The sequence below is a fragment of the Carettochelys insculpta genome, chromosome 4, assembly GCF_033958435.1.
Source record: "Carettochelys insculpta isolate YL-2023 chromosome 4, ASM3395843v1, whole genome shotgun sequence".
Classification (NCBI taxonomy): Eukaryota; Metazoa; Chordata; order Testudines; family Carettochelyidae; genus Carettochelys; species Carettochelys insculpta.
Window position 1 is genome coordinate 130,462,293 of NC_134140.1, and position 27,441 is coordinate 130,489,733.

The 27,441-nt window shown below is 47.9% G+C and overlaps 1 protein-coding gene across 1 annotated transcript; it reads left to right on the forward strand.

Annotated features, from left to right (window-relative positions):
- Positions 1-16,897: 16,897 nt before the first annotated feature.
- AREG (amphiregulin) lies at positions 16,898-26,830 on the forward strand. The gene is made up of 6 exons (XM_074992053.1): positions 16,898-16,998; positions 17,644-17,826; positions 20,899-21,088; positions 21,472-21,630; positions 24,308-24,407; positions 25,243-26,830. The coding sequence occupies exons 1-5, from the start codon at positions 16,932-16,934 to the stop codon at positions 24,393-24,395; spliced, it is 687 nt and encodes a 228-aa protein (XP_074848154.1). The 5' UTR covers positions 16,898-16,931; the 3' UTR covers positions 24,396-24,407; positions 25,243-26,830.
- Positions 26,831-27,441: the final 611 nt, after the last annotated feature.

Consider the following 27,441-nt stretch of genomic DNA (forward strand, 5'->3'; position numbering starts at 1 on the left):
ATAGAGGAAAGGAATTCTTAATTGCTTCAGGCTTCGCTTTGTGATTCATTGTTTCTAAACATGTGAAACTCCTTTAGCAGGTAAAGTAAATTGGCCGTTCAATACTCGTCCAGGAAACGCGAAATGCAGGGGGTTACGGTACAATGCTGTGGCTGAGCCTCTCTGAAAAGGGCGTAAATCAGGAAGAAAGCCATTCAAGGCAGTGGAGATGTATGAGCCACATTCACTTTAATGCTCCTTTAGAGCGCTAGCAGCAGGAAGGGACACTAAAGGGCCACTCCCAGAGGAGATGAGGGAGTCAGGTTCCTACAAGTAAATATAAAGGTGAATCGAATAAGAGGAAAATCAACACTTCATGCACAATTCTTAACCGATTTGTACCCTCCAGGCCCAGTTCTGGTCATCCTCATGTTAGGCCACTGAGTTCAGCAAAACTAGAGTAGCCCTGGTTCATCTGGTGTTGGGACAATGAGCCATTAGCCCTCCAGTGTAGACAATGGACTTGAAGAGCACTTGGGTACTGAGTCCTCAAGCAGGGCTTTATTTTTAATCCCATGCTTGAGTCTCAAAGAAGCTGATAGGGTTTAAGGCCACATCTAAAACTGCAAGCCAAGAGGAGAATCACCCCCAGAGTTGTTAAGCAACGGTAAAGATAAAACTCTCCACAGTACCAAAAGAGGATTCCAGATGAATTCTCCGATCTGATGGTTGGCATTACTGCAGTCATGGGGAGTTCTCCTGTTCAGTTCAAAGAGGACAGGCCAAGGCAGGGTGTCAATGGTTTTGCATTGCTCCTTGCTGAGAAAGGGTTCTATTTTGAAATCCCACCATGTTTATCAGAGGGGAAAGTGTTCATCTTCTCATTAAATAGCATGAAAGGTAGGAAACAGGAAAAAAAAAAGTGTTTGCTCTGTCAAAGGCAATTGCCTAAGACTACAATCTCCAGCATTCACAAACGCCCGAGAATTTGCTCCCATGCAATGGCTGCACAGGGACCTTTACGCTATTGGGTGCTCATTTTCTGATGCCTCTTTGTAGTGGCTTCACATCCAGGCCACTGATATAGAAATATAGTTAGCCCCATTGTGTGAACTCAGGCTAAAGTTGGCTGGCGATATCTGAAGAGTATTAATGGCAGTTGCACTAAGCACATAAATGGACAGAAAGTTTTTTTTATCATCGTGCCAAATAAGATGATCATCAGGAAGTAGCGGGAGATGCGTGGAATAGAAGCCACATGATTAACCACCCAGGAATTAAGTAATAATCAAACACAAGCCCTTAGCTGATGTGACAAGTTCACAGTTCAGAGCCATGCTCAGGAACTAGCTATCAACCCATAAGCAGCGTGGAAAAAATGGCTATTGCTTCTGAGTTTCATCATGCTTGTGCCGAGCATATAATTGCACTAGATCTATAAACCGATTATGTTCTGTACAGTAGCTTTACCGGGGGAACCTCGAGATCTACTGAATTGCCATAAAGAAAACCGGGCCTTCAAAATTTCCAGCAGAGGGCCATATTTAAATGGAGGAGCACTTAGGAAGTGACTTGGTGGCCACCTGATAGTTTGGAAACTAAGAGGTTCTTGTGGTATGTGAGTTGTAGTCTGGACTTCAACTGGGTGATTATGGCACAGAAATTTTATAGGGTGAACGCAATGCATGACTGCTGTCAGGCTCTAGCAACTAAAACAGTACTATCATTATACCAGGTACACATATCTGCTGTTTTATTTTCAAAGCAGCAACTGCCATTGGCATGATAGTCAGCGAGTCAGCGAAACTGCAGTAAACCATGGACGAGTGTTCTCTGAATTGCTTCCTGCCCAGGAGAAATTTGATGCCACCCAGCTGCTTAGAGCGCTCAGAGCCACCCACCACAGGCAGCACGGCTGTCTGTTAGTGGTGCACGTCTGAACATGCCTTGGTGCACATAACAAAATTTATTTCACCCATGCATGGAATAAATTAGAGGGACCCTAGTGAGGAAATAGTCCCGGTAATCATACAACCTAGAAACATTACATTAGACTATTTCTTTAAGTGCCAGGGTGCCAAGCCAGCTCAGGCACTAAGGTGGGAGCATTATTGTGTATTATTGCCATGGAGAGCTGAGCTAGGGATGGATCTTGTGGACTCTGTCCCAGGGGTAGGGCTGAGCCCTGAGTTGTTCCCAGCAGATCTGGCACGAAGTTTCCCTGCACCACCCTGTCTGCATCTAGTAGTGACTGGAAGAAAGGGCACAGTTAATATTGCTCTCAAACATACCAATAGTCTGTGTCACAGAGTACTCTGGCAGAACTTGGCTGAGGGCCAGATGCTAATCTCAGTTCTAAATCGGCACCGTGTATCTTCACCAAATTACTTGCTGGAGTTCCCCTTCGATATGCACGGTTACAAATGAGGTCAGATTGTGACCCTGCATGTCTTCAAATGGCCCCGCACGCTGCTGGTTCAGCACTGGTAGACTGGGCTGTTGATTGATGGCCATTAACTCAAGCTTGTGATTTGATTTGTAATTCACAGCACCAGCTACAGACATTCAAAAGCAGGTGCCAGAGGTACATCCGTCACATCAAATGGCAAGACCTAGTCACAAAGGATGAGCTTTGGAACAGAGCAGGATAAGAACCACTTGGTGTTCGTATCAAGAGAAGAGAGTAGGAGGGGCCGGGCCACAGAAAACCATCATCCTGCGGAGTCCATCAAGCTTTCACCAGACGTGCATCTGACGAAGTGGGTCTTTGCCCACGAAAGCTCATGCTCAGACATTTCTGTTAGTCTATAAGGTGCCACAGGACCCCCTCGTTGCTTTTGAAGCTCTTACATGGAACCTGTAAGGAAAACACAGAAGAGGAAGACCTCAGACAACAGGGAAAAGATCTACTCAGATTGAAGGACAACAACTGGAGCCAGCTACAAGTTTTGTCCCAAGACAGAGTGAAGCGGAGGAGACATATTGAGAGTAAAGGTTTTAAGTCAAGTAAGTCAACTCATCGCAGTATTAATTGTACTCTTAAACAACGGACTGTCCATTGAAATGTAAGAAGTGTTTTTGGCTGTTTTCCTGTGTTTTCAAAGATAATGGTTTCAATTACAACACAGACTACAACGTGTCCTGTGCTCGCTTTATCTTATTATTTTCAGGTAACGGGATCCGTTGTCCCCAGGCCCAGCATTTCAAAAGGGCCCTGAGCTCCAGCCACCACCACTGCCAAAGCAGAAACAGCTGCCAGAGATCTGGGCCTGTTTGAAATGCCTGGGCCTCTGCTCTGCCACTGTGCGCGACTTTGTGTGTGAAGGGAACCAGGATTAAGGGCGGACTGTCTGTGGCCACGCCCCTTCCAATGTTGGCCCCGCCCCTTCTGGAGCATGGAGCTGGGCCTGCTCCCACTTCGCGCAAAGTTCCAGTGGCTGTCAGCCCTTCAGGTTATTTTAATGTGCATATTTATGCTGTGAAAACAAAAGACAAAAGAGAATTTTTCAATAACCTTCATACAAATACTATATTGCAATCTCTTTACGATGAAAAACAACAAGAAGTCCTGTGGCACCTTGTAGACTAACGGATATTTTGGAGCATAAGCTTTCATGGGCAAAGACCTGTAGCATGATGGAGCGGGTCTTTCCCACGAAAGCTTATGTTCCAAAATATCTGTTAGTCCATAAGGTGCCACAGGACTTCTCGTTTTTTTTGGAGATACAGACTAACACGGCTACATCTCTGCTATTTCTCATGAAAGAGCAAATCACAAATTCTATTTCTTTTCTTTTTTTACAGTGCACATATTTGTAATCAAAAATAAAAATCAAGTGAGCACTGTGCTGTAATCAAGATCAATGTATTTGAAAATGTAGAAAACATCCAGCATATTTAAATAAACGGTATTCAATTATTGCTTACCAGTGCAACTAGCAGAGATTAATTTGCAATCTCATGATTAATCATGATTAAGATTTTTAATAATTTGACGGCCATACAATAAAAGTACTTAGTTACAGGTTGGATGAAAAGAGGCTCTGAGTGGCATGCATAGAATAAACACACACACTGCAAACACAGCGATAACACTGCAGGCCTTAGCTCCAATACAACAGAGCATCTCTAAAACCTGTCCTGGCCTCCAGCAAGGTGTCTGTCACCCCCTCATTCCTGAGAGAATAGGGGAGCCTTGCAGCCTGGATTGAAGAGCACTAAATATACATGGTGGTCAAGTTCTGCCAGCTTTTGTCCCATGTGCGGTGCTTCAGGAAGCATAGTTGGGAGGGCAGCAGGTGATCCACTGGAGGGGCTTTGCTAGACCACGTGGAGGTTTGGACGGAAGAGATGGCTGGATGGCTCTGCAAGGAGGCACTGCCTTCCTGGTCCCTTTGCATTGCTCCTGCGGCACAAGGGAGTGGAAAGCAGCCAGGGATTCACTTGGCATGGAGACCCCAGTGCAGGCCTACAGCCAAAGTAGCTGGCTCCTCCATCATGCCCCCGCCCCTGCAGCCAAGGCAGCAAGAGCTGGCAGCTAAGCAGACGGGGATGTGGCTGGAGTGTGGGCAGACCGCCACTCAGGGGCTCTGCTGGCTGGCAGAGAGAGCAGCCAGCTCCCACACCCTGGCCCCCAATTGCACCAACCCTCCCTCCCAGCTGCAGGTGGAGAAAGCCAATGGATAGCATGAGGGACTGGGATGTGCCCCAAAATATGCAGATATTAGGCATCATTCCCAGTGTGCTGCCCCTTGTGTGGCTGTTTACACCCATACGAAGCCAACGCTAAATATCCTGCAGCCTTTTACACCCACTTTGCACCGACAGAAATGATCTGAATGAATTGCTGCTTTATTTAACTACGGGCCAAATCCTCGGCTGACACCAGTGTAACCCCGCAGGCCTAGATCACTCGATGGTGTAAATCAGCATTACTCCCGCAAAACCACTGGTGCTGCGCCAGTTTACCCCAGCTGAGGTGCTGGCCCATGATTTAAAGGAGTTGTGGCTGAGGCTGTGACTGCCCAGCAGCCTTGTTCCTGAATAAACTATTCCACAAGAGATAGTCCGGAACAGCTTATTTTGAGCGAGCGTAGCTCCACGCAAAATACTTTTCAAAACAGTGCTCAGCACACAATACAGCCTATTTTGAAACAGAGCCATTGGACTCAGTATGGCTTATTTCCTGTCCACATAGCCTCTATTTCGAAACAGGAGCTATTCCTCTTGCAATGAGCTGTATCAAGTTTGAAATAAGGCATTCACTATTTGGAAATTATTTTGAACAGCAGTTGCATTGTGTCGATGTTTGCACAGTTATTTCAAAATAGCGGCTGCTATTTCGAAATATCTCTGCTGTGTGGCTATACCCTGAGTTACACTGCTCTTGTGAGCAAGGAAGTTAGCCCTGTCTGGCAAGTAGACTTCTAGCTGCAGAGCTTCCATTGTGTTCCTGGAGAATGCCACAAAATTTACTTTTTTTGTGGGGGTGGGGAGTTAATTGTTAAGACGCTAATCGTGCCTGCAGCCAGACAACTTCCCATTGGCCAACCTGATGAGAACTCCGCCATGAAGCCTCTATGAGCTCCATGCCAGTCCCTAGCCTGGATGAAGGAGGAGGGTTGGTCAGATGTGTGTCGACGCGCTGACCGTCAAACAACAATACGAATGAAATCTGATGCCAGTACACCTAAATGGTAAAAGATGCCGGCTTGGACGTTGCCCGGTTAAACAAGGTCCGCGATACCAATTGAGCGATTAGGGTTGGGTTGATAAGTTGGCTACCGAAAGAAAATTACAACTCCACTCCACACTGGACAGGGAAAGCTGGAAGGAAATAGTGAGGGAGGCATCAGACACTGATGGGCGCTGAGCTCACGGTTATTGATGACGATGAACCAGACGAGGGTGCTCAAAGGCGTCAATAATTTCCTCCCCACCCAGTTTTCAATTATACAGTCACCCTCCAGTCCACACCGTTTCAGAACAGACGGGAGCATAGAAAGAAGGGTGATGTTTTAGCCACTGCATCTCTGCTGGGGCCAGCTCCCAGGCCTGTTCGGAGGCCGTGATCTCCAAAACGCACCTCATGTGGAGCTGCAGGTGAGAATTTGCACTGAGCAGAAACACAGCCACCCTGAGCCCTTGTGGCAGGCTGCGGGCTAAGAGGAATGAGCCTGTGCTCTGCCGCAGCAGCAGGAAGGGTAATTGGAGCTGGCTGTGTAAGCCGCGACCTGAGGGGTAAATGGGGACCAGCTGCAGACCACGTTGGCCACAAGGCTATGTAAGCCTAGCAGGAAGAGGAGGAGCCAGTGAGTGGAAGGCTGCGCTCCCCAGCTAGCTGCAGGAGCTAGCAGTTCATAAGCTGACCGGACTAAACCTCTGTCTATGGACCAGCTGCTTTCAACCAGTGTGCCACAGTACACTGGTGTGCCATGAGAGCAGTCCCAGTGTGCCATGAAATGTTGTCAATTTCCCCTCTCTCTGGTTCTTTGCAGAGCCACCTGGACGGGAAAATTGACAAAATCTGCACCAGCTGGGGCTGCAACACCATGGCTGCCTGAGTCCCAGTGGGCCTGAGGTTCGTCAATGTCCCTCCCCTCCACTGCAGAGTGGGAAATGCTAGCCCACAGGACGCCATTCGCCGAAGAGCCCGCCCCAACCCCCTGCTGTAGCAAGAGGGCGGGAAGGTGGGAGCCTGTTAGAGATGGGACTTGGTTTAAATGCCACGTCCTGGCTCCAACAGGCTGGCGGGCAGGGGAGCTGCTTTCAGTGGTTACGTGTTTGCTCAACATCCCCAGCACGGCGCTGAGCAGATTTTGAGACTGTGTCTGTGCTCGCTGTCTAAGACGGTGTATTCTGGGGTGAATTTGAAACATTCATGTATCTGCTCCTGGTTTAGCTTTTTGTATGCCCTACTATGTTGCAAACCTCTCTGGTGAGAGGTGTTTATGTGGTGTTTATGCACAATCGATTCAGCTGAAACAAGTGGGTGTGCTGTGAATTGCTCGTCTCATTGAAGTGTGTCACGTTGTCGAAAAGGTTGGGAACCATTACTAGAGAAGATGGTGGGAACTGACACAGCCAGTAAAGGACACAGGTGTTTGCACAAGTAGTAAGGTCCCAAAGGCTGACGGGCATGTATGCAAACCTGTTACACCGTTCATTTGCCCTAGCTAGACAGCCAGATCCTCAGCTGGTGTAAAAGGTTTATGAATATTTGGTAAAGTTCTTGTAGTTTTTGGTCTCTGTCAGTTGGATCAGAGCAAATGCGATTGTACCTAAGAGCTTGACTGTAAACAATGGATCTAGTCACGTGTGCAGGATGGAAACTAGAAGGGTGTAGATAAGTGTAGCGATCAGTAGGTTTTCGGTACAGTGTGGTACTGATCAGGCCATCCTTGATTAGTACTGTAGTGTCCAGGAAATGTATCTCTTGCATGTTGTAAACGAGGCATAACTTGATGGTGGGGTGCAGATTGTTAAAGTCTCTGTGGAATTCTTCTAGAGCCTCTGTACCATGGGTCCAAATCATAAAGATGTCATCAATGTATCTTAAGTAGAGGAGTGGTAATAGGGGACGAGAGCTGAGGAATCGTTGTTCCAGGTCAGCCATAAATATATTAGCATATTGTGGGGCCATGCGGGTGCCCATAGCAGTTCCACTAATCTGGAGGTATAAATTGTCCCCAAAACGGAAATGATTGTGTGTGAGAACAAAGTTACAGAGGTCAGACACCAGAGTGGCTGTGGTGGCATCAGGGATGGTGTTCCTGATTGCTTGTAATTCATCTTTATGTGGAATATTAGTGTACAGAGCCTCTACACCCACTGTGGCAAGGATGGCATTATCAGGAACTTTTCCGATGTTTTGTAATTTCGGTGGTATCTCGGATATAGCTGGGAGCGTTGGTGGCATAGGGTTTGAGGAGGGAGTCCACATAACTGGACAGTCCGGTGGTAAGGGTGCCAATACCTGAAATGATAGGGCGTCCAGGGTTTCCAGTTTTGTGGATTTTGGGAAGTAAATAGAATAATCCAGGCTGCGGCTCAGATGGTATGTCTGAGTGAATGAGGTCCCAAGTAGCAGCAGGGAGTTCCTTCAGTAGTTGTTGTAATTTCCTTTGGAATTCCAAAGTGGGATCAGCGGAGAGAGGTCGGTAAAATGTGGTGTTGGAGAGTTGTCTGGCTGCCTCCTGTTCATAGTCTGACTTATTCAGGATGACAACTGCACCCCCTTTGTCAGCTGGTTTGATTACGATGTCTGGGTTATTTTTGAGACTCTGGACAGCATGGTGTTCAGCATAGTTGAGATTGTGTCTCATTTGGCATTGTTTGTGTATAATGTCAGCCTGAGCACGGTTGCGGAAGCACTGTACGTAGAAGTCCAGACTTTCACTACGACCCTCAGGGTGTAAAAGGGTGTAACACCACTGTCTTCACTGGCACTGTGCTGATTTACATGCACTGAGCATTGGCAAGGCAGGTCACAAAGCAGATGGCAGCCCTTTCACCCAGTGTGTGATGGACATGCCCATACCAGAAGATAGTGACATTTGCAAATCAAAAGCCAAGTGAAAGTCCAGACAGTCACCCAGACAAATATGAATTCCTTTTGAGTCATTGCTTTTCCCAAGTTCCTATACAATAAGTCACATACTAGAATGGTGAGAAAGGATAAATCACACTCTAATGGCCAGCCCAGTCATGCCACACCCTTAAAATATACATTTTATTCTGCCGGAGCAATCCATGTGCACGCACTAGCTCCACTTCCATTAGATTCATGTGCTGCAGCAGCACTTTAGTGAAAGTAAATGTGATAAATAACAAGAGCCATCAGCTGGCACATGTCCTGGTCTCGGGGCTGGAGTGCCGAACCCTCTGCATCACGCCACACTGTTACCAAGAGCTCACATGGACACCACTTACGGCCACACATTTGACACTCTTCGTGAATGGGCTGTGAAACAGAGCAGATTAGCTTGTGCCCTGGTAGCTACTGGATCTGCATTGTCGTTGGGAGCAATAAATTAAACAGGCAGCTCAGGGGACACGCCGGGCTTGACTCTCAGCTGTGGCTGAGGTATGATCAGAGCTGCTGAGCAGGCTGGGAGAAAAGGGAACACTGGAATTCACCATCCAGACAGGATATTCCTTCAGAACAATGCGTGACTCTTCATTCCATCACGCCAGTTTGTATCAGACACAGAGTTCCCTGCAAGCTGAGTGCTTGTGCGGCCACTCAGGAGAGATTTAAATGGTGCCTGGCTGATTAGCAGAGCACTCTCTTCCACTCAGCTGGGCAGCATTTAAATCTCTCCCGAGCAGCTGCACAAGCGCTCAGCTTTTGTTTCTTCTAGTGGTGCACATTCACACATGCCATGGTGCACAGGAAAAATTTATTCTGCACATGGATGGCAAAAAAACTGCACATGAATGGCAAAGATGAGCGGGAATGTTGCCCAGACATGCCAGTTTGTTTATTTTCATGGCTTTTTTATTTATTATGAAAAATAATCATTTTGTTAAATGCTCAGCTATTATATGGTGGTGTGCATGGGCTAAGCGTGTGGGTCTCACCCATGACCGCTCATTACCTAATAAATACATGTTTTAGTCTTTAAGATTCCACAGGACTGCTTGTTTTTTGTGAAGCTACAGATTACCATGCCTACCTCTCTGAGACTTGATGGGAAGCTTCATTTCGACTCCCCTGCGAATTTGATCTACTGACTCTGAAAGCTGTCGTCTGCCTTTCCTGAAAACAGAGGATGGGTAAAAATCAGTCAGTAGGTGGCAGTGCTGGGTATGTCACACATGGAAGCATGCTTCAGAGAGTCAATGGCTACGTCTACATGTGAAGCATACATCGAAGTAGCTTATTTCAATAGGCTATTTCGATGAATAACGTCTACACGTCCTCCAGGGCTGGCAACGTCAACGTTCAACATCGACGTTGCGCAGCACCACATCAAAATAGGCGCTACGAGGGAACGTCTACACGCCAAAGTAGCACACATCGAAATAAGGGTGCCAGGCACAGCTGCAGATAGGGTCACAGGGCGGACTCAACAGCAAGCCGCTCCCTTAAAGGGCCCCTCCCAGACACAGTTGCACTAAACAACACAAGATCCACAGAGCCGACAACTGGTTGCAGACCCTGTTCATGCAGCATGGAGCCCCAGCTGCAGCAGCAGCAGCCAGAAGCCCTGGGCTAAGGGCTGCTGCACACAGTGACCATAGAGCCCCGCAGGGGCGGGAGAGAGAGCGTCTCTCAACCCCTCAGCTGATGGCCGCCATGGAGGACCCTGCTATTTCGATGTTGCGGGACGCGGATCGGCTACACGTGCCCTACTTCGATGTTCAACTTCGAAGTAGGGCACTATCCCCATCCCCTCATGGGGTTAGCGGCTTCGATGTCTCGCCGCCTAACGTCGATGTTAACATCGAAATAGCACCCAACACGTGTAGCCGTGACGGGCGCTATTTCGAAGTTAGTGCCACTACTTCGAAGTAGCGTGCACGTGTAGACATGGCTAATGTGTTGCTGAGTATCAGAGAGGTCACTGTTTTAGCCTGTATCTTGGAGAACAGCAAGAAGTCCTGTGGCACCTTATAGACTTTTTGGAGCATAAGCTTCCATGGGCAAAGACCCACTTCATCAGATGACGCTGCTGGGATGGATATAAGGCTCCCAGATCTCACTAGGTGAAGGAAGGTGTATGGTATGGGGTGAGGAGTAACTCTAAAGAAACAAAATAAATAATTAAGGGGCTAATAGGTGTTAACCTGCCTTTCTCTCCGAGCTGGCAGGTGGTGTTAAAAAATGAGTGGGGGGAGGCCATGTTGGGCTGGGGCTGTAGCAGATGAAGCGGGTTTTTGCCCACAAAAGCTTATGCTCCAAAATATCTTAGTCTATAAGGTGCCCCAGGACTTCTTGTTGCTCTCAATGTGTTGTTAAGTATCTGCGAGGGAGCCGAGTTACTCTGTATGTACAAAAACTACAAGAAGTCCTGGGGCACCTTATAGACTAACAGATATTTTGGAGCATGAGCTTCGCGGGCAAAGACCTGCTTCGTCCGATGTATGAGTGGGGTAAGGGTTCAGAGGAGGATTTAAAGAGGAAGTCTCAGTAAAGGGAATGGCCTTGTCAGCTCTGCCCCTCCCCTTTACCGAGACTCCCCCTTTAAATCCTCCTCTGAACTAACCCACACACACTCATGCAATGTGGTGTTGACGTTTCATATGCCCTGGATTTAAAAAAGCCATAGTAAAAGTAGTGGCATTTCCTGCACGGTCCTGGGACAAGCTGCTGTGGGAGTGGAAGGCTGGGGAAATGCCGGCCCAGCAGAAAGAGGACTGGGGTCTGTACGCCAGCAAAGGATGGACCCGCTGTATCCCTGACTAGACTCACAGGTGGCTCCCAAGAACCTGTACTTAGCCACCAGACCCTGGCTTCAAACCTGACAGCACAGCTGGTTACCGTGTGGCAATGGCATTCCCGCGCACCCCCTAAGGTTAATGGTAAAGGACAGGGGCTCAGGCAAGCCTCAACAGCATTAATGTTTGGGACAACCTGCTGTGACGTGTATAGAACAGCTGCTCGCTGGCTCTGCCTGCTCCTCCAGTCAGCCTCACTCCCCTAGCCAGCAAAGCCCCCATCACAAGGTATTGAGGCAGAAGCGTTCCACCGGCTCAGAAGAAGGCGCATGTTTCAGAAATGCTGTACCCTCCCCGTCCTCCCTCCTTCCCTGTGAAAGGCCGGCCCAGTGGCTACAGCTGTGCACAAGGCCTCCGCAAAGCCACGTTCAGTCCTGTGCTCTGCTGCAGACTTCCTGCAGGATCTGGAGCAAGTCACTTTAATCTTACTTTGAATCAGCTCCCTGCCTGTAAAACAAAGACCATACTGCTCCCCCGCCTCGGAGGATGGCGATGAAGATACAGCCACCAAAGTGTGAGGAGGGCAGGTCCTCCAGTAACAGGACATAAGACAGGCATGTGTTGTTCCCAGCTCTTTCTTGCTTGTTTGCCTTCCTCTGTACCGTCCCCCTGAAGAGTTGCTGCTGTTAGCAGAGAGCAGCCCAAGTTCCGCCACTGGTTTGCAGCAAATGCTTTGTTATGCTAATTGGAGAGGCATGCTCCAATGTGACGTTTCTCCTGGGATGTGAGAGAGATTCTGGTTTGCAGCCACAGCATGGAGTGTCCTGAGCTATGCAGATGCTGTAGAAATCAATAGGTGGCACTCTTCCCTCTAGCAGATCCAGCCTGGAAGCCGTCTCCCACCAGAAGGCTGGTGTCACTGTCCTCTGAGTGCGCCGTACTTCCGCCACCTGCAATGAGGGAGAAGAGTTCTTTAAGAATACCACCAAAGCCAGTATTCCACTTCAGATCTTTGAGTTGTCCCTGGTGAAATATGCCAGATGGACAACCCTGTTGGTCTCAGAGAGGTAGCTGAGTTAGTCTGTATCTTCAAAAACAACAAGAAATCCTGTGGCACCTGACGGACTAACAGATAATTTGGAGCATAAGCTTTCGTGGGCAAAGACCCGCTTCACAAAACAAAAAAAGCAAAAAAAGTGGTCCTGTAGCACTTTAAAGACTAGCAAAATAATTTAGTAGGTAATGGGCTTTTGTGGGATAAACCCACTTCCTCCGATCTGAAAAGTCTTGATAAATGGTACATGAGACAACGAGAATTTAACAGATAGAAAAAAATAAAATAAAAACTGAAAGGACAGAAGGAGTGTTGGAGAAAAATAGTTACTGCAAGTGGCTATTTAAGACAAGTGGGCTTCCTGGGGTTACTGTGAATATCAACGGTGGGGAAACTGTCCTTGTAATGAGCAAGGTAATTGATATATTTGTTGAGGCTCAGGTGAGGCGTCAAACTTGAGAATGAAATCAGATGTCCCCCTTTGTAGTCCGGTGTTAAAGTCCCTTTGTTTTAGAATGCAGGTTTTCAAGTCTTGAATGCTATGGCCTGCTAGACTGAAATGCTCACTGACAGGTTTATGTGTATTCAGGTTCCTAAGGTCTGATTTGTGTCCATTCCTTCTTTGGGGAAGTGATTGTCCAGCTTGTCCAATATATATAGCAGAGGGGCATTGGTGGCACATGATGGCATATATCACATTGGCAGAAGTGCAGGAAGATGAGCCCCTGATCATGCAACTGACATGGTTAGGCCCAGTGGTGGTGTCTGCAGTGTAAATATGTGGACAGAATTGGCACCAGGGATTGGTGCAAGGAAAAGTTCCAGGATTAGTATTTCTGTGGTGTGGTGTGTGGTTGCTTGTGAGAATTTTCCTGAGGTTATGTGGTTGGTCTGTATGAAAGACCAGCCCTCTCGCCCAGGGCCTGTGAGAGCGCAGCATCATGTTCCAATATAGGTTGTAGATTGTCAATAATGCCCTGGAGGGGGTTGAGTCGGGGGCTATAGGAGGCAGTAGCGCTTTTAACATAAATCCAGTATGGGATGAGCAACAGCAGGGCACGTGTCCCAGAGTCCCTGCTCAGGTCCACCGACAAGTTGGGAGGGTGGCAAAGTGGGCTGTTGTCCTGGACGCTTTAAATTGCCACTGGAGTGAAGGGCAGTTTGCTCTGGGCAGCTCTGCAGGGCTTGTGGGGCCCCGCCCTTCTGCTCCAGGCCCTGACCCATCCAGAGCTGGTCCTCCCCCTATGACAGCATGAGAGCGGAACTTGGCTTCTAAGCCCATTTCAGTTTTGCCTTCTCTGCAGTGACTGGCTGCAAGAGTGGAGGGCTGACAGGAGCTGGTGTTTTTGTGTGAGGCTGCATTTTGTGTACATATCTGACCACTGGGCAACAATAACTTTCACTCACTACCAGCCCGAGGCAGCCTTAGCTGTACTGGTAACCAGTGTTCCCTCTAATTGCTTTCCATCCATTGGCAGAATAAATTTTGCTATGTGCACCAAGGCATGTGCAGCTGTGCACCACCCACAGAAAGACATGCTGTCAGCAGTGGGAGCTGTGAGCCTCTGCTAACCCACTGGGCAGCACCCAAATCTCCCCTGGGCGACAGCCCCAGTGCTCCACTTACAGGGAACCCTGCTGTCCTGGGAGTCAAGAGACCTGAGATTTATTCCTGACTTTGCCATTGATCTGCTGCCTGACCTCGAGAAAACACTTCCTTTCTCTTTCTCCTCCCACCCTTTGTCTACCTTGCCTATTTAGGCCATAAGAGTTGCATGCTCTTTGGGGCAGGGACTGTCTCTTAGTATGTGTTTTCATCTAGCACAGCAGAGCCTTGGAGCTGGCTGGGACCTCAAGATGCTACTTTTATACAAACAGTTCCAAGCAGAGCTACCAGCTAAATTTGCCCAGCTTTTTGGTTCTTGTAACATTGTTCAACGTTCCCATTTGGGCTCATATTTTCCACGGCAAGTGTTTGTCTCTGGCTGAACTTTTCTGAAAAGTTTCAAGCATTTAAGTAGGAAAAACATATAGTGTTGAAAAAAATCTGCACAGGTCATTCCTCAAGAAGTTCTAGCACCCCCATGGTCTGCAGCAGGGACTTGAAATTTGGAGGGTGGGGTGGTGATGGCTTCATTAGGAATGTACAGAAATCATTAGATCACACACACAGGAGGGACTGGTTAGGGTTTGGCAACTAAATTCTCTGAAGTTTCTGTCTAAACTGAGTGTGTGCCATCTGCAGGCTGCAGGGGTTGACCAGGACTTTCCTGTCTGCCATTGAGCAGGGCACCACAGCTGAGTACAGAGACTGTGAAAAAAAATCATGTAATCATATACTTAAAGGCTTTTATCAAAGTGTACACGCACAAGGAAGCCACATAAAGGCTGCATAGACAACCTTAATTTTGCCATGTCCAAACATCTGAGTGCTTGATTTTTCAACATTCATGTTCTTTTAATGCAGGTTGGATGGTAACTTCCTTTTTGGTTCAAAAATTTCATCCTGTGTAATCATTTACACCCACATGGGGCATGAACTGGGTTGGGATCCCCGCTCTTTGGGTCCCCCTCTTTTAACGAGCTCATGTTTGGTGGGTGACAGTAACCAGCAGACACTGGTTGACATTTTTGGTCAGTTGTCTTGGGATCACAGACTGTCCTGGATCTAAATGTGGAGCTAACCTGAGTTTGTCGGCTGTCTGAGCCCTGGCTATTACCCTTTGCAGTGTGTAAGACAGGGAAGAAGGCTGGGTGTATGAATGAGTAACTTGGAACGCCACCAAGTTCAACAAAGCATTCTATCAGTTTGCTGAACTATAAACAAAATACCAACGCATGCAGATTGGAGGCAGTGGACCAATGGAAAATATCTTTCGTAGCACACGGCTGTCCGGTCCCCATTGTTCGTTTACAGGAAAGCAGGCCCTTGTTTGAGACCTGAAACTTTACGGGCTGAAACCTCTTTTTCCGTAAGCTAAGCAAAAGGAATCCAACGTGTGACACCCCCTCCAGTCATGAAAAAGCGTAGGGTCATATTCCCATGGCCAGCTTCTGCCAGCCCTCCACTGGGAAGTGCAAATTTGTGGTGCAGAAACACAAGGAGCCTTCCTGGGCCCCTTTATGTGGTCCATGCACTCTAGGGATCTGATGTCATGCCTGATGGGGTCAGAAGACCTGTGTTTTTTTCCACTGGCCTTTCGGAGCACGTGGTCTGCTCCCTTCCTGCTAGAGGGGACCCCAGCGCCCTAGAGGAGAAGGTGAGAGCTGAGGCTGTAGGTCTCTTATACAGAGGCATAGTAGCAATTCCCTGGCTTGTGTGCAGCTGGGAGCTCTAAGGAGCTTGCTGCCTGTCCAGGGGTGAATACCCTCCCCCCCCCCAATCTAAGTGACACAATGCAGCTGTTAGTCACCCCTTACTCAGGCAAACACTCATTGGCTGAGTAAGGAGCTCAACATCTGTTCCTTTATTTGCCCTTTTGCTGCTGTAAAATTACAGTCCTTGTCGTAGCTAGCCTGCTTCCACCCACGTGGGGGGCAGGGAAAGCGGGGGTCGGGTGACTTCCCAGGATTGTCCCTGCAATAAACTCTTCATTCGTCTGTATGACGTGCCCCGTCCCCATGGCAACATTGTGGTGACACAATATTTTTACTTTATTGTGTCACAGCAGAAACCTGGGGCTGGATGGGAAGCCAGCGGGGAGGGGCTGAGCGACACTGGCAGGGAGAACTTTTCAGCAGACTTTCTCACACCTGATTCTTGCTGCACCTTGTGGCAACATTAATAATACAGGCCCTGGTTCAGCACCCGCACCAAGCTCACAGGATGTCCCTGCAGGCTTAAGTCAGCAGTTGGCAAAGTCCTCTTCCGAATCCACACCTGCTTGAGTTTCCACGCTGGTTTCTAGCCAGTGACTGGGATGCAGCCTTGTGCTTTGAATCCCAAGGCCAGGCTGGCAGGGGCCTGGCCCGCGACAGCTGGTGACCTAATAAATGTGTTACCCTCCAAGACACCACCCAACTGCTTCTTCCCCGCTTGGCTCCACACAGCCAGGCAGTGGCAAGGCGATCCCAGCCAAGGATGTGCCGCAGAGGTTTTGCAAGCCTGGCCTCTGGGGACAGCCGGCAGAGGGTTCCAGCCCAGCCACCCGAGGGCTCTTGCCGGCTGCCCTCCCAGTGCCTGGTCTGGGCAACTCGAGAGCCGCCCCCAGGGCGGAGAGAAGGTGGGGGCCAGGAGCCCCCCGGGCTGGGGCAGGCGGAGGAGGCGGCACTGGCACATGAGTAGCGGGGAGCGGCTCGGTGCGCACAGGCGCTGCGCGGGGAGCTGCGGGCGGAGCGGGCACGTGGAGAGGGAAACCCTCCCCAGCCCCAGCCAGCGGGTCCCCCTCCGCTCCCGGCCACGCAATTCTTCCGGGCCACCGCCCTGCCCCGCCCCGGCTGACGCGGACGCGGCCTATATAGAGCGGCGGCCGCGGGCAGCTCCCCATGGAGCAGGACGCCGCCACCCCCGTCTCCAATGCAAGCCCGGCGCGTGCGGCTGCTGCTGCGGCTGCTGCTGCTCTCCGCGCTGGCCTGGCTCTCCGGTGAGCGAGGGGCGCTGCGCGGGGGGCGCAACCTGCGCGCTGCCTTGCGGCGCAGGCAGGCGTGGAGAGGGTTGCGTGGCGCGCCGTCCGTGCGCGGCGGGGCGCCAGGACGGCGCCGCGGCCAGGTCACCTGAGCCCGGACCCCCCCGTGGGACTTGGCGGTCGACTGAGCACCCCAGAGCTCTGGGGGGAGCAGAGAGGCGGGAGTCCTCTGAGAACCCCTGGCACAGGGGTTTGCGCTGGCTGGGGGACGCCTGGGTGGGTTACAAACCCTCTTTAGCAAACTCTCTTCCTCTCTCTGGCTTCAACCAACCTGCTCCACTTCCCCGGCTTCTCCAACACCTCTGGTTTGAGGCAGTCCAGGCATGGGGGCGAGGTGCCAGGCTGAGAGTGCCCCCGGGAGTCTCCTTAGATTTGGAGTCTGCCCCAGCTGGACTTAAAACTCAAATCAAAGCTTTTTTTAACTCCTCGGACTGGTGCATTTGAAAAGCTCAGAGCTGCTGCTTCAGTGACTTGCTTCTGAACAAGAGTAGACACTTGCTAAGCTGCCTAATGTGTCCTCCCGGGTTAGCCGCTCTGCCAGTGGCTTGGCTGGGTTGTCTCATGTGCTGAGTCACTTTAACCCGTCTTTATTCTGCTCCCTAGCTTGCCAACATGCTGCTGGCTTAGGACTAAATGCAACGGAGCCAGAGGAAAATGTGCACGTGGCGTGGGACCACGGCGTGGAGGGGCATGGGACGACCTCAGGAAGTGACTATGAAGATACAGAAGAGGAGGAGGAGCAGGACCTAACAGCGCCCATAAATATAGTAGATGATTCAGTTAGAGGTGAGTGACAGTGCGTCTTCTGCCTGTTGGGAGCCTTGGAGGCGATTGTATTGGACTGGGATTATGTATGGCACAGACACTTGGAGAGGTGCTGGAACTAGGCCTGGCACAGGTGCTGCCCACGCCTGGTTTGAGGCGGTTTCCATCACACGCAAGGTTTACGATTGGGTTCAGTGGCTCTCCACTTCCCCCCCGCCCCCGTACAAATTGTTCCCTTGCCCATGGACAATGGTCATGTCAGAGAGAGAGAGAGAAGTCTCTCTGCTTCTGCTTGTCTACTGCCTGTTAATTACACGGAGAACCTAATTGTACTAAAGGTGGCTATTTTGACAAGCCTTGAATTTGTCTTCCTGTGATTCTTGCATCCTAATATTACACGGTTGGGTTTGCCAAATATACTGGCGAGCAGTGATGTTCAGGAGGTTGAAGAGTTTTAGCATTGCCCAAAAGTCTAGAAATTTCTAGCCAGGATCCTCTACCTGTGTCATTTTCATCCAAGTCTGATGAGTAAAGAGGACAGATTCCATATGTGTCCTATGCTTCCTCTTTTCAGCTGGTGGGAATTGGTGGAGTGGACTCGAAAAATCTGGCTTTCTGTTTTTTGACTTGCAGTAAAATCAGTGCAGGTTCTCCACTGGGAAGTAAACACAGGATGACTACCGAGCACCAGTTTATTGTGCTGTGATTGGAGTATGCCTAGATTAGGATAAAAGGGTTTTTGTTTTTTTGTTTTTTTTTTTTTAAATGGTGGCAACTTGTCTTCTCCAACATGTTCTGAAAGCCTTAAGTTCTTCATGTAGGTAGGGCAAGCTTGCATTTTAATATGTTAGCTGGTTGAGGGGAATCCTAAATTTACGAACTTGTTCACACCAAAGTTTGTAAAATGTTTGCAAATGAGATTTTTTTTTTAAAGTTGTCTTTCTGTTTAGATGAGGCCTCCAAGTTTGCCCCTAATGATCTTGTAGGCCTGGTATGCATGAAAACACTTGAATATCTTAAATGGTGATTAAATGGTACATGGGCCTCTCCACTTTGGCCCATATGTTAATGAGGCTTAATAGGTCATGGGAGTGGAAAAGCTGAGAAGGCTATTTGTAGGACCTCAGTTCAGATTTCTGGTATGTAAGCTGTATTTGTGTTAAAAGGAAAATATTGCCACGTGGTTGTCCCCTTGTATTTGTCACCTTATAGCCTGCAAGCTCCAGTGTGCACATAATCAGGTTTGGGCATAATCAGGTTGTCATTTGTCAAAGGAAAGATGCCTATCCTTGACTCCACTGGTAGCTCAAAGGATCAGGCTTCTGGATATGGATCTAAGCTACAAAGGCACTTGCTGCCCGTTCAGTGTGGGTTTGTTTTGGACCACCTCTAGTACATTGTGTGGAACGGTCCAAGTGTCCATGAGAAAATGAATCTGTCATCTTAAGTTTGGGCCTGAAGTTTATTGCTTCATGGGCTTATGAACTGTTGAACTCAAAGCTGGGCTGTTAACCAGAAGCCACTGTTCCATCGATGGGCTATGGATTTTTTGCACTGAATTGAAAGTGATTGAATTGAAAGCTCCATAAATATAACTTAAGCTGATTGCTTCCCACTTCATGTCTTAAGATGCCTGGGCAACATTATGAGGATATAAAACTTGCAAACTATCATTTGTATTAATAAAGCTACAAGGGCAATTGGATAACGGCCTTTTAAACCCAAACTGGCAGGGTGAGCCTTGAAAGAAGGACTGCTGTCAAATTAGATCAGTTGTCTCAGTTGGCCAAAGCTGACTGTCTAGTTAACTGAACACTTGACATCCTGGCCCTTTCCAAAGTAATTATTCATGGCCTCGTTTCCTGAGAAACGAAACCTTACTGGTGAGCTGATACTCTTGCCTTTGCTTGATGGTATGTCAATTCATAGTCAAACAACTGCTAGCTGAGGATGTATGGGACCAATATATGTGACAGATGTAGTTAATGAAAACTTCATATGCTCAGGTATCTCTTCAGAGGTTTTTCACCTACTCTGGTTTTATGATAACCAGGGTGGCAAACTAGCCTTTCTTAGAACTGTCAGGTCGTGAACTCAATGACTCACAATCTGTGGCTTATCACATTGGTGTGGAAGTTACATCACACTGTAAAAGAGTTCAGTATTTCTCCTACAACATGTGGTGTAATGTCTGAACCCATCTGCACAGGTACTACAACAAATAACTTCGTAGTTCCATGTTTCCTGAAACATACCTAGCCTGGGACGACAATACCAGAAGTGGTAGAACTGCAGTGACTTCAGCTCTGGTGTGAATCTCCTTTCCAGCTCTCTCCAATATGAGACACAAAGGGCTTCAAAGTACAAGCAGTTCTACACAGTCTACCATATTGCACAAGTTGATTTTCTACCAACGTGTGTTCTACACAGCCTTTGGGGGATCTTCAAAGGGATGAGTCCAAATTCTGCCTTTATGGGTGCATACTGGCCCCTGGTTAACATAAGCCACCTCTGTCCGTTGATGTGACGTGACTGTCTAAGTTAGTGGCTGCTGCACTTCCTCCTAGTGGGCCAGATTCTTGCAATTCTTGTGAATAGTCCATTTGGGCCAAATCTTTATCTTGTTTTAAACGTGCACCTGTGAAGTGCACCTAAATCTGTGTTTTACCAGAATTAAATACCAGATGAAACACTAGTTATGCTTTTACCATCATTCTTCTAGAGTGGTTGTATTTGAGGCCAAATGAAATTGTCTTGGCCACAGACTACCGAGCTATAAATATTCCTTTGCATACAAGCGTTTGCTTTTTTCCAAGACTCCCTTCCACGTATCTCATAGAGCTGGAATGGACCTTGAGAGGTCATGAGGTCCAATCCCTGCACTCAGAGCAGACCCTAGCACCTTCCCAGAAAGACTTTTGGCTCCTTCAAGGGCTGAGCTCACAACCTTGGGTTTAACAGGTCAATGCTCAAAGCACTGAGCTATCTCTCCCCTGTTTTAATGGCAGAGTTAAGGCTTAAGGTATAAGTCCACTTGAGGTGGGATTTGCTGTTATAGATGCTGGACTGAACTTGACTCTCTCTCTTCCCCAGTCCAACCTCTGATTAGCCCCAAGCAAACAAAAACAGAAAAGGAAAAGAATCCTGACAAAACCAAAAGAAAGAGAAACAAAGGGAAGAAAAGCAAAAAGAAGAAAGGGACACCCTGTGACGGAGAGTACAAAAATTTTTGCATTCACGGAGAATGCAAGTATCTAGAAGATCTCAAAAAAGTATCATGCAAGTAAGTTCAAGCTCAGATGTTTTTTAGATTATAAGAGCGTGTCTGAATCCATGGCAAGGTACTGGGTGGGAAATCAACTTGGTTCAGCCTCTGTTTCTCATGGGGACTCCTCCTTTTGTTATGTAAATAAGTATTGTTGGAATTTGTAGGCTGCGTAGCAGAAACAATGAAGGGTGGGTGGGTCTGAAACATCACACCAGGCTGATTGCAACTTGTTTTAATTCCAGCAAACCTGTGGCTATAGGCTGAGTGGTTTTTCCTAGAACCGTGACTCCTGGGTATTGATTGGTTGAAAGGTGATGTCTGAGTGTGTTTCCTTGACTTCAGCCAAGTCATCCAGTGCTCCTGGAAATAAGTCTGATGTTCTTCTGGGTTATTTTCAGATGTCATCAAGATTATTTTGGTGAACGCTGTGGTGAGCAGTTCATGAAGACTCAAAAGAGGAATGATATCGGCAACTATTCCACAACAATATTGGTGGTGGTGGCTGTCCTCCTGTCCAGCATCAGCTTTATTGCAATTGTTGTCATCGTTATAATGCAGTGAGTATGGCGTTTCCATGTCTGTCTTTCTAGCTTGCATGTCAGAAACGTAGTGTGGGATTAACTCGTTCTGCAGCATTATAAGTAGGTGTGGCCCTTCACATGCATAAAATAAGACCAGTTCTTGCCTTGGAGTTTCCAGTCCAGTGGGGATTTAAAAAAATAAACTGATCGGTGAATGGAGATGTGTTTGTGAGGCGAACCAGAAGGGGGTCGGCGTTTGCTGAGCCCAGCTGGTCTGGTTCAGTCACTCAGGTTATGTTGTATGACTTTACCCATTGTTGAGACAAAAAGCAGTCAAGTAGCACTTTAAAGACTAGCAAAATAGTTTATTAGGTATCCATTCCAAACGGCTAAAAGTAGTGCCTTGCATGTTGAATAGTAACAGAGGACTGTTACTATTACTGTCAAAGCAAAAAGCAGTCAAGTAGCTTGCTAGCCTTTTTAAAGTGCTACTTGACTGCTTTTTTGTTTTGATAGTGTATAGATTTGCACGGCTTCCTCTGTTACCACTGTTGAGAGTATTGGAGGGCCCAGAAGTGCAGACTAGAAGTGGAAAAAGGTGAATGTTAACTTGTTTAGTTGAATGGTCTCCATTGCAAACCGGTAGCAGAATATGGAGCTCTCACTGATGTCTGTGGCAAGGCTGGGAAGTGGAGGCGCCATATGAATGTACGGATCTCTAAATGTACTCTTAACGCCATAAGAGTAGGCCATCTAGATCCCTAATCCCCAAGCAGAAAAAAACAATGTATATGCACAGTATAATCTCTGTGGACAAGAGGTTGACCTGCAAGGAACGCGGGCAAAATGGTACCTCTACTCAGAACCAAACCTTTTTATATTGGATACGTACCAGGACTGCACAGAAGTCATTCCAGTCGAGAGCAACCCGCATCAGTTTACAAGCAAAAAAACTGAGTTGCATTAGCAGCAACTTCCAGGGAAACTCCATTTGAGGGACAAAATCTCCCTGACTTTACCAGGATTTGGGTTAAATCGTGCTCTAAATGATGTTTATCTTGGATCGGAACGTGCCGAGAATTAAAAGGAAATGGTTGTGGTCGACTTCCCCCCCCCCCCCCCCAATTCCTTGTATACAAGGTCACGTCTTCAAGGGTATTGCCCAGACAGCCCAGTGAACTTGTGCTATAGCATGTTGCATGAGTAACCACAGATGACAATGGAAGCAAGTGGGTGACCACAAATAAAGTAACTCCATCCTTACACCGATGAGCTAGAGGAAAGCTTCACTGAGGACTGGGCTCCTGTGCAAATGTCAGTTAGATAGTATCTGACCTTTCCTCTGTTCCCCTAAATCTTGTAGAAACGCCCTTCCCAAATAAAGGTGGAGAGGGCATCGAATGTAGTCTGAAATTGGAGTTCTGTCAGGAGCAGACCAGTTGAAAGCCCTTCTTTCCTTCCTCTGCACAAGTAGATGGTTACCAAGCAGTGCTCGTAGTGTGGGAAATGCATTGACTGCACGTTTCCGATGAGGGCAGGCTGCATAGGGCACAGAGCGCACTAGTGCCTAACGCCTCTGTGGGGCTGGGGCTGGCTACACAGTAGAGCATGCGGCGCTGCAGCCTGGGTAATGCAAAGCAAACCCCAAAGCCAAGATCTAAAATTAGACGAGACGGACTACACTCTAGTAACCGAGTTGGGCACATGCCGTACCCAGTCCTGTAAGTCAAGAAACAAAGGCGTGCGCTTCCGTCTGCTTGTTATTGCTTCATCCCTAAGCCTCATGTGAGCAATGCTGAGGCAGAGATAATGGGCTCTTAAGTTTTCACTGCCTCACAGATGGGACACTGTCATGCTCACAGGGCAGTGGTAGAGAGTCAGTAGTGCACAGCTTGGAGTAGGATTAAAAAGGGGATGATGTATTAATGTGTGGAATTAAAAATAGAACTCAACTTGTCTTACCCAACCAGGACCTTCTGCAAGCTTGAACTTTAGGCATAAACTTCAGGTTTGTAGAACAATGGCCTTAAAGGTTTGCAGAGGGGTGCTAAGTGCTCGCTGAGCACGCTATGCTTGATGAAAACGAAGTACTAGCAATCCCTCCTAATAATGCTGTGGAGTAGTTAAATGCCACTTAATTTTCCATCCGATGTGGAAGCTGCTTCTGTTTCTGAAATAGGCTTTTTTAACCTTCTCCTGCTGGCCTGTGGTTTGGGTGAGAAATCATAAAAGCCCGTGGTTGAAGCAGGGAGTTTGGGAGGTAGAGGGTTGAGTTCTTGGCTTCTGTTCCAGAACTGTTTTGTGATCTTGGACAAGTTGTTTAGCACAGAGTTTATCAAAAGCACCCGGCCTTGGCCAGTTCCCATTGAAGTCAATGGCAATATGGATCAAAATGAAGATGGTGATGACTAACCCCTTCTTGTAAAGCACCTGGATGAAACACCCTGTGGAAATGTCCAGTGTTCTACAACTGGAATCTCCTTCTGCTGAATCTCTCCCTGGGGGAGATGGGCATAGATTACAGCAGTGTCTGTTCAGAGCCAGAAATTGCTCAGTTAACCTCCCCTCCTACCCCCTTCAAAGTGCTCCTGCTTTCCGCAAGCTGGCTACTTTAAGGCTACCATCTGGTATTAGAGTATGTGCTTGAGGTTTAGGGGGACAAACTTACTAACACAGAACGAGCTCTAAACCCTAATGCTTTGTGACTCCACAGGGTCAGGAAAACATGTCCTCAATATGAAGAAAAGGAGGAAAGAAAAAAACTCAGACAAGAGAACGGCATTGGCCACGTTGGCGTGTAAAGGAGGGCACAGGTACAGCCTGACTTTTGGAGCTAGCGCGGTGATACTCTAAGCTTGCACCAGCCGCAGACTACGCGTGCGCTTTATAATTGTGTGTAAATGGGAGCTTTAGACTTGGAAGCAAGATCCCAAACTCCTGGTGTGGATAACAGCCTTTGTGGGTATTGGCAGTACCTGTTCCTCGTCTTATGCAGAGGCAAACTCTGGGAAGACTCTGAAAGGGCTGGTCACAGGTGAACAAGACAGTGGCTTCTTTGCTTGTCAGGATTTGGAGGTGCTTAGAATTGTTCAGAAATTCCTGCTGCTTTAACAGCATCAACATTGTATTCTGCATCTCCTTTCCCTGGGTTGCAGAAGGGCTGGGGCATCAGGAAAGCCTCACCTTGGCAGTATAGGAGCAGTTCAGAGCTTCCCTCCCTGTGTGCTCTCTGGACTTTTGAAGAGCATCCTCCCTCTGAGGCCACAGACTACTGCTGAGTCATGACGGAGGAAGAAATTGTGCATGGATCACGTGGTGGGAAATCTGGAAAATAATGATTTTGAGTACAGAACTTGGGACTAGATTTTGAAGTGGTGTAAATTGTGGTTGGATTTAAACAGATTTACACCAGCTGGGGATCTGGCCCCATAGCTTTAGATTTAGGCCTAGGCTAGTTGGTGCTTACTGCTTTCTCCAAGCCTTGAAGCTCCTTTGATAAATCGTTGGTTTCTTACTGCCTCAGTTTTTGAGGGTGTAGACTGACAACAAACACCAAATGCTCAGTCTGCCATGGCTTGGTTTTCACATTGAGCCGTATCCTCCCTTGTCCTTCAAATGGTACGAATCTATCTGTTGGGTCTCTTGCAGAACATGAAGCTGAAATGACCTGTGCCAAAGCTGCAGAGTGGCTCTTTGGTGTAGATGCCTGTAGGAGATGGCCGCTGTTGAAACCATGAGGAGCTGCTGCTGCCGCAAGGCCCTGCTCAAGCAACTTGGATCTCCCTAAGGATGCCACCAAGGAACAACTGTGGAGTATGATGCAATGAGAGGGTTAAAAGCACCACGGTCAAAAGCAACGTGGGAACTGCTGCCACTGGGCCCATCCAGGCATGGATGGAAGACTACCATCCTTCTGCTGCTACCTGGGCGACTCTGGCTACTTTGCTGCAAACGCCCTGCAGTGAAGCTTGTTGTAGAAGGCCTCCTGTTGAAGGGAGATCATGGCGTGAAGGGGAGCAGAGGCTTATTCCCTCTCCCTACCCCAGGTTCCACAAAAGGAGTTGGGTGAGATTTGACTCAGTTTGTTCCCCAGGTGTTTGACTGGGGTGGGGGAAGAGTTTTAGTCTCCCACCTGTGTGACCCAACGTGCTGCATCTGGTTCATTAGCAGCAGACCAGGAACTGGAAGGCTTGTCCGCACCAGAGCGTTGTGAGTTTAGTCTGCACTAGTGAGTTGTGCCCCCATGGTGACCTTGCTGGTGCAGGCTACAACTTCCCTAGTGCAGATTAACTGCAAGCAGCAGTGGTGCTGAGGGGCTTGTGGGACATGCCCGCTGGGTTCCACATAGTGCAGTGTGCTAGCCCAGACTGAAGCATGGTGTAGACAAGTCCTGACTTGGTTCTTCATCTCAAGCTCCTTGTGTTATCTCACTGAAGATCCCCTTTGTAGCAAACCTGGGCCTTATCCTGTGAACACTTAAACATGAGTAGTTCCACTGACTTCAGTGTGACTGCTCACATGAGTAAAGTTAGGCACACGTTTCCTGGGCTGCTGTGGAGTCAATTCGATGGCCTCCAGCTTTTCTTACCGTACTTGAGAAAACTAGCACAAAGGTTTTATTGAAGTTGATAAGATCCAGACCTAGGTGGTGTTGCCTTAGTGGAGAACGCTCATTAAGAACACATCAGCACTCTGAGCTTGCAGATAACATTGAAACAGACACTTAGTTTTCAGGTATTCCCTGGGTCTTTTGGTAGACCCTTGTGAGTTAATTTATTAGCCATTTCTGTCTGTTCTTCTCTTCCTCCCTGGGCTTCCAGATCTTGGCACTTGCAACTCAACCTCACGTAATAAAAGATGAAGTCCAAGATAAAATACTGTGGTCTCAGTAATAGAGAATTCCTCTGCCGGAGAATGGAGTATTCAGCAAGCAGGAGGGACAATACCTTTTGTGGTGCTGCCACTCCACTATTTAGACCTTACAATTCCGTGTTGCTGACTGAAGTGTCTTATTCTCATGTGAGAACTTTCCTGAACAGATTCACACCAAATCCTCTGCATGAAGGACTACAGACTCCTGAAACAAATTCATGTTTAACTTATTTCAAAAGCTCAGTAAAAAATCTTGTCTGATTAAGCCAAACTGTTTACTCACATTCAGAAGAAAAATGTAATTTGAATTTTGTACTGCTGTAAATATTTATTATTGTATTTAATATATGTGCACAATATAAAGGAATCCTATTTATTTTATAATTAAAAAACAACTTTTTGCATAAGGAGTCTGGTTACTCTGATGAAGGGGCTTTGGGATAACCCAAAACTTGAGTCATCAGCTAGGGCTTGCAAAAAGGCAGAGGGATATAATCCCTCCCTGCCCCTGCCACACACACACACTTGGTTGTGATCTCTCCTTTCCATGGGCAGCTCTGCAAACCAAAGATCTAAAGAACTTCAAGAGTAAACCAGTTGTGCACAGTCACAGCTCATCAATGGCATGTCACCTTGCCTGCATGCTGAGTTTTAATCAAGTATGGAAAGGGGCAGGGAACTATGGCTTTGGTAAAATAACACTTGGCTGTTTTTCAGCATAGTTCCTGACCGGCTCTTCCAAGCCTAGCATTAGCGAAAGGTAGAGCTGAACTGAGTAGCTGCTTTCTGGAAAAGAAGGTCCGCAGTCTAGTTCGGGTGATGAGCCATCAACGTGCCAGTATGGAATGGGAGGAAACCTAGGCGTGCTAAAAGTTAAAGCAAGACAATATGGTCTAGTTAATACCTTCCTGCAGCTCTTTCCCGAGTCTAGTGGCACACTTTACTGTGACTCATCATGGGCTTAAAATGGCATCT

What these genes read in the sequence shown, in the direction of transcription:
- AREG (XM_074992053.1), top strand. Translation starts at nt 16,932, where the DNA reads ATGCAAGCCCGGCGCGTGCGGCTGCTGCTGCGGCTGCTGCTGCTCTCC. An exon ending in CTCAAAAAAGTATCATGCAA is followed by an intron (nt 21,089 to 21,471) that starts GTAAGTTCAAGC and finishes GGTTATTTTCAG; the next exon opens with ATGTCATCAAGATTATTTTG. An exon ending in GTTGTCATCGTTATAATGCA is followed by an intron (nt 21,631 to 24,307) that starts GTGAGTATGGCG and finishes GTGACTCCACAG; the next exon opens with GGTCAGGAAAACATGTCCTC.